Source organism: Camelus bactrianus, chromosome 27 (genome assembly GCF_048773025.1).
Source record: "Camelus bactrianus isolate YW-2024 breed Bactrian camel chromosome 27, ASM4877302v1, whole genome shotgun sequence".
Taxonomy (NCBI): Eukaryota; Metazoa; Chordata; class Mammalia; order Artiodactyla; family Camelidae; genus Camelus; species Camelus bactrianus.
In genome coordinates this window covers 29,249,514-29,255,581 of record NC_133565.1, presented here as the reverse complement: position 1 = coordinate 29,255,581, position 6,068 = coordinate 29,249,514, and the positions used below count along the sequence as shown (strand labels likewise).

Here is a 6,068-nt window from a genome sequence, read left to right as displayed (position 1 = left end):
AGTTACAAAGCTTTTTAAAAAGGGAAACCTAATCTCCAGGAGACAAAAATATGGTTTTAGATGTAATGTCACCAAGTGTGAATAACTTTAAAATAAACTTCAAATATTTAGTCTGAACAGGTTTTGCCAACCAGGTTCTCTGCGGCCAAGTTTTTGGATAGTTCAAAAACATCTAAAAATTATTATACTGAAGACATAATCTTTTAAAGCCAGGTCCTGAAGGGTACTGAAATCAGTATGAACAAATTCATTCCTATGTGTGTGCTCAAAAATACTCCTTCCACCAAAGCCACAGCATAAGTTTAACTCTCCCTGGGACATCTGTGAGTTAAAACAACAGATCCAGAGTGTGATGCTGCCAACTTCCGTGTCTCTAGCTGCCCTGCTGGCAGTCCAGGAAGGGTATCTCCTGTCAGTTCCTAAAAGGGAATTCAGCTGCCAAATCAGGAGGGAAAAAGGGAAGTATAGAAGGCTCTGTGAAATTGGCATTCGAGCATACTCAGTTTCAAGGCACTGAGAGTAATATTTGAAAAAGAAATCACTTAAAGGCGAATGCCAAGATTACAATGGGTTTAATTATAAGAAATCTTTCATTATCAAAATCATTCAAAATCCTGGACCTGAAACAAGTCTAGAGAAACTAGCACTGTAAACGACACCTAGTTACTACTAGAAAATCTACTGCATGTGGGACTAGAAATGACAGCCACAATGGATTAGATTCAGCGGATTTACCAAAGGCCCAATCAGGCCCCTAGGAAAGTAATACTGTGGCAACAAATGCAGAAACAGCCTCCTGTAACAGGGAAAAACAGCGACCACCGCTCTATCCTACACCACCCGTAGCCCTTACGGTCCTGAGACTTTGGGAAGAGCAGTTCCGAAAGCAGCATGGACACCGAAAGTCAAAGATTTCAGGTTCATTCCAACTCTCTTCTACTCGCTGATTTCTCAATAGATTTCCAAGAAACTCCATGCATGAGAAAACTTCTATTTGGGGAAGGGAATTTCAGGGGGAGGGGAGAGAGGGAAATAGTCCTATCCGGGAGGATACCGGCGACGATTCCACGGTCCCTTCTGGGGATCGGCCCACCTGCCCACCCCTCTCACCCTCCTCCATGCCTAAATCCAGGGCGCCCCGCTCCTCCGTGCCCCTGCGCCGGCGGAGAGCCCCTGCCGGCTCCAGGTCGTGCTTCCCAGCCTGGTGAAGGTGCCCGCGCCCCCTCCAGGGCCCCTCTGGGGATAGGCCCACCTCCATGCAGACCCCTAAGCCGGCGCGCCCCGCTGCTCCAGGCCCCTGTCCGTCCCGGGCCAGCACAGGTGTCCGCGCCCTCGCACGCGGAGTCGGGGAGGCGGCCGGGGAGCCCCGCCCACAGCCCAGACCTCGCGCCGTGTCCCGGCGGGGGCGCCGGCGCGCGGTAACCCGGAAGTGGCGGCGGCGGCGGCGGCGGGCGTGCGGGAGCGGGGAGGCGGGGGGCTGTGCGCTCCAGCCGGCATGGCCGCCGCCGCCGGCTTTGTGTGCCGCGCGCGGGCCCTGGCCGCCCGCGCCTCGCCCGGCCCGCGGGGCCGCCGCTGACCCGCCCCGGCTCCCCGCGCCGCGCCCGCCGGGCCGGCCCCGCCTCCCCTCTCCTGCGCCTCCCCTCCCCCTCCCCCTCCTCCTGCCGCCGGGCGGGCGGGCTGCAGCCGCCCTCCGCGCTCGCTCGCCCGCTCCTCGCCGCGCGCCCGCCCGCCCTCGCTCTCGAGCCAGCCGGCCAGCCTGCCTGCCTGCCTGCCTGCCGGGCCGGCGGCAGCGGCGGGCTCGAGGCCGCCCCGATGCCCGAGCCAGGCCCCAGGATGAACGGCTTCTCGCTGGGCGAGCTGTGCTGGCTGTTCTGCTGCCCGCCCTGCCCGAGCCGCATCGCCGCTAAGCTGGCCTTCCTGCCGCCGGAGCCCACCTACACGGTGCTGGCGCCCGAGCAGCGCGGCCCCGGCGCGCCCTCCCCGGCCCCGGCCGCCGCCGCCACGGCCGCGGCCCAGCCGGCACCGCAGCAGCCCGAGGAGGGCGCGGGCGCGGGGCCCGGCGCGTGCAGCCTGCACCTGAGCGAGCGCGCCGACTGGCAGTACTCGCAGCGCGAGCTGGACGCCGTCGAGGTCTTCTTCTCGCGCACGGCCCGGGACAACCGGCTCGGCTGCATGTTCGTGCGCTGCGCGCCCTCCAGCCGCTACACGCTGCTCTTCTCTCACGGCAACGCGGTGGACCTGGGCCAGATGTGCAGCTTCTACATCGGCCTTGGCTCGCGCATCAACTGCAACATCTTCTCCTACGACTACTCGGGCTACGGCGTCAGCTCGGGCAAGCCCTCCGAGAAGAACCTCTACGCTGACATCGACGCCGCGTGGCAGGCGCTGCGCACCCGGTGAGCCCGGCGAGGGTCGCCAGGCCTGAGCCGCCGCCGCAGGGAGGCGGGCTGGGGGTCCCCTGGGAGCCTCTGAGGCGGCCTGCTGGAGAGGGGCCCCTCCTCCCGGGCTGTGGGCAAGCAGAGAGCCCCCCGGCCCCACCGTGGATTCTCTTCTTCTCTATCTCTGGCTTTCTCCCACCCCCTCCAAAAACCCCGCCAGCCCTCTGGTTCCTGGAGAGCTCAGAGTCAGAGGATTTTGCCTACTTTGGCACGCCGGGGTGCCCCCGATCCACCCGCTGGGTCTTTTGTGGTTCTGGTCACCGCAAGGGGCAGCGTGGGGGTGCTTAAGTACCGGGCAGAAACAACTTGGTTCGCGTTTAGTTTGTGTGAGCTGGCAGCCAGAGACTGGAGATCCTCAGGCTGAAGTGACCTTGGGCAAGGCACATGAGTCTCTAGACCTCTGCTTTCTTCCCTGTGAAACAAGGGGGCCAGACGAGATGACTTCCAAAAAACATTGTGGTTGTAAAGTGCTCCGCGGGGCACTGTCTGGGAGGGTCGGATGGTGTGAAGTTTGCCTCCTGGCGGGGCTGACTGAGTAGCTGGCACCGAGTGAGTAGCTGCGAGCAGGAGGTTAGCTGGTGGCTCTGGGCCTGGCACCTTCCACAGAGCCTCAGTAACAGCCCAGGATGAGTTTGAATCTTCTGTTCTAGGGTTTGCGGAAATCTGTTGACCTTGAGTTCGCATTAGCATTCAGGGGAGGACTAGAGCATATTTATTGGGGGAGGGCCTTTTGTATGCAAAGCACACGTTGGGGGCGTGGTTTCAGTGAGACCAGCAAGCAAAACTTGAGTTTTGGTCTCAAGTTAGACTAAGTCTGGTAAGTGGGGAAGTCACGTCAAGTCATGTCACGTCACATCGCCTGTTTATCCTCCAGGTTGGGTGTCTATGACTTTCCCCTGCCCACCTCATAGCAATGATAGTGAAAATACCTGAGGCCATGTCTATTATGGCATCTGATTTCTTCAGATCAAAGAGTCCCCAGAATAAGTGCAGTTGGCACTGTTACGGCTACTGACACATGTAGTTTTTACCTAAAGTGTGTTTGCTTGGCTCGTGGAGACTGCCAACACTAGTGATTTTGTCTCCATTCCAGTTCATACGTGTGCTCGTAAATTACCCCATGTCTCTCTGGGAAAATGGCCTGTCCAACAGGGAAGTACTTAGGATTCAGTATATGTTGTTTGTCCATGTTCTCCTGAATTCCTGAAGGACTTCGTTTGCATCATAGCTTTTTGAAAATGGTTTAGGCTGATGTGCCTGTACCATACACAGATACATTGAGTCAGACTCTACAAGTAATTAAAAGCCACCTGTTCCAGTAAAGAGTTTCAAAAGTATGTGTGTCACACACAATAAATAGAATTTGTCTTCAGTAGAAGTATTAAAGATAAGGGTTGGCATTAGATCTTTTTAACGTGAAACATTACAATTCTACCTTGAGTACGTTTTATGGTAAAATTTCTGTAGAACACAGAAATTCTTATACGTGGGTATCTGGATTGGAAGGAAATCATTTCGGATGTAAGACTAACCCTTTGCCCTGAACATGCAGGTGTGTCTGTGTTACAGCATATGTGAGGCGTAGTTATTTCCTGGACTTATTTGTCCTATTTGATTTAATTAAGGACATTGTTTCAGGTCAGGTTGAGTTTTGAATTGTCTGAACTTTGCCCAGGATTTATTTAATTTTATGCCAGAACTCATATCTAGATTTCTTCACCCATAAAATTGGTTAGAATTTAAAGGCTAAATGAGAATCTTAGGATTTGAAGAAACCTTATACTTCCTCTTGTCCTGTGCTTTTCAAACTTTTTTGGTTGTGAGCCCACAGTAAGAAGTGCATTTTACATCTTGATCAAGCACACATGTACACATCTGCGTCTGTATATCTGAAGCAAATGTCTCACAAAACAGTATTTTTTTTTCCTGTGGGCAATACACATGGCAGATTATGTTCTGTTCTATTTCATATTTTTTTAAAAAGAAGAAAAAGAATGCTGGTTGTGAACGACTATATTTATTTCTCAGCTCATAGACACTGCCCTTGTCCAGCCTTCTTTGGCAGAAGCCTGCGGAAGATAATTTCATAGAGAATTAGCAGTAGTTCCCTTGACTGCTCGTTTCCACTGTGCCGTGCGGTCCTGTTTCTCAAGAGGTGCATTTGTGTGTCTCGGTTATTCTGATAGCCTAGGAGTTCCTTGACTCTGAAGCTGAACGGTCCCTGAACCACCTTTCTTCAGCCTTTCCCCGCTCTCTTTTCTCTGTAGCTTTTCTGCTCTGACCTTGCCTGGAACAGGCCCTGTTCTCTGCCCATTTACAGCTCCTTTCAGGTCACTGCCACCGCCACCGTGCCTCCCACCACAGGTACCCGTCCTTCTGTGGCTGGCTCAGATCCTCTCCCCCACCCTGTCTTCCTTGGGGGCGCCTGTCTTCCTTGGGGGCTTTTTCTTTTCCCATCTCCTGGTGAACCACACTGCTCAGGACACTGATTAGAGTGCCCTCCTGTCCTAAATCATCTCTATCTCTGTCTTTAGGTCATTCCCCGAGGAGGACTATGAGGTGTGTGTGTGTCAGTGCTGTGCATCCTCAGAGTACGTGGCCCAGTGCTCGCCCTCCCTCCTCATGCTCACGTCTGGCCTTTTGTACGCGCCCCCTTTCCATGCCCGAACTCTCCGTCTTGCCTGGATCCTGATTGGATTCTGAGACCCTGGGTGTTCCTGTGCACCTGGTGCTGGGCCTGCAGTTATCACTCCGTCACCATGTCCTGTTGTGTAACTGCACTCCCACTAAGTTGAAAGGGCTCCATGTCTTCTGTATTCCCAACAGCTGGCATAGTGCCTTAAAATGACAGGCATTCATTAAATATTTGTTTAATGGGGTTGCACATATGGGTGCCCCCTAAATACATGGGATAGATTCAAATTTTCCTAGATTGGAGTCTTATAAAGAGTTATATCTAGTTTACCACTAGGGTTTGTTGTCCATGGGCACAGCTGTAGGCCAAGAGGAGGGTTGTGATGTATCGGCTCAAGGTCTGGTCTACTTTGTATCCATCACATTATGGTGTTGACAACATTGAAGTGTCTGTATTGAACGGAAGAGTGACAGTAACCCTTTGTATTTCTCTTCATGCTTTCTCCGTTTTCTGTCTGTGACAGCTCCTGTGCGTGCTCTGGTGAGCTGCCCACTCCTTGATGGAGGACTTCAAATACTGCCTAGTATTTCCATGGGTAAAAGTAGCAAATTTCCTAAGGGATGAGCAGTAGAGTGGGCAAATAGTCTAAAATAGGGTTTCAGGAGGAAGTAAATTTGAAGGCAAGAAGGTCATTACTGTTTGGACAATAGACGATTATTTGAAAAATGGTGTAGAAGAGAGGAAGGGTTTGAAAGAGTCAGGAAGTGTGTGGACTTAGCATGGAAGAAGTAAGTTGGTATCTTACTTGGTTCTGGCTGCTATTGGCAGAGTGGCTTATGAACAACAAAAACTTATTTCAACGTTCTAGAGGCTGGAAGTCTGAGATCAGGGTGCCAGCGTGGCCAGGCTCTGGTCAGAACCCTCTTTCTGGATGCAGACTGCTGACTTCTCATTGTATCCTCACATGGTGGAAGGGGCAAAGGAGCTTTCTTAGG

General features: G+C 53.0%; 1 protein-coding gene across 1 annotated transcript in view; it reads left to right on the top strand.

The window, feature by feature from the left end:
• Positions 1–1,482: 1,482 nt before the first annotated feature.
• The window catches only part of ABHD17C (abhydrolase domain containing 17C, depalmitoylase), a 45,370-nt gene continuing 40,784 nt past the window's right edge, over positions 1,483–6,068 (top strand). Inside the window, exon 1 of the mRNA XM_074354364.1 lies at positions 1,483–2,396. Coding sequence (XP_074210465.1) covers positions 1,813–2,396 — 584 coding nt within the window. The 5' untranslated portion in view covers positions 1,483–1,812. The remainder of the gene's footprint in view (positions 2,397–6,068) is intronic.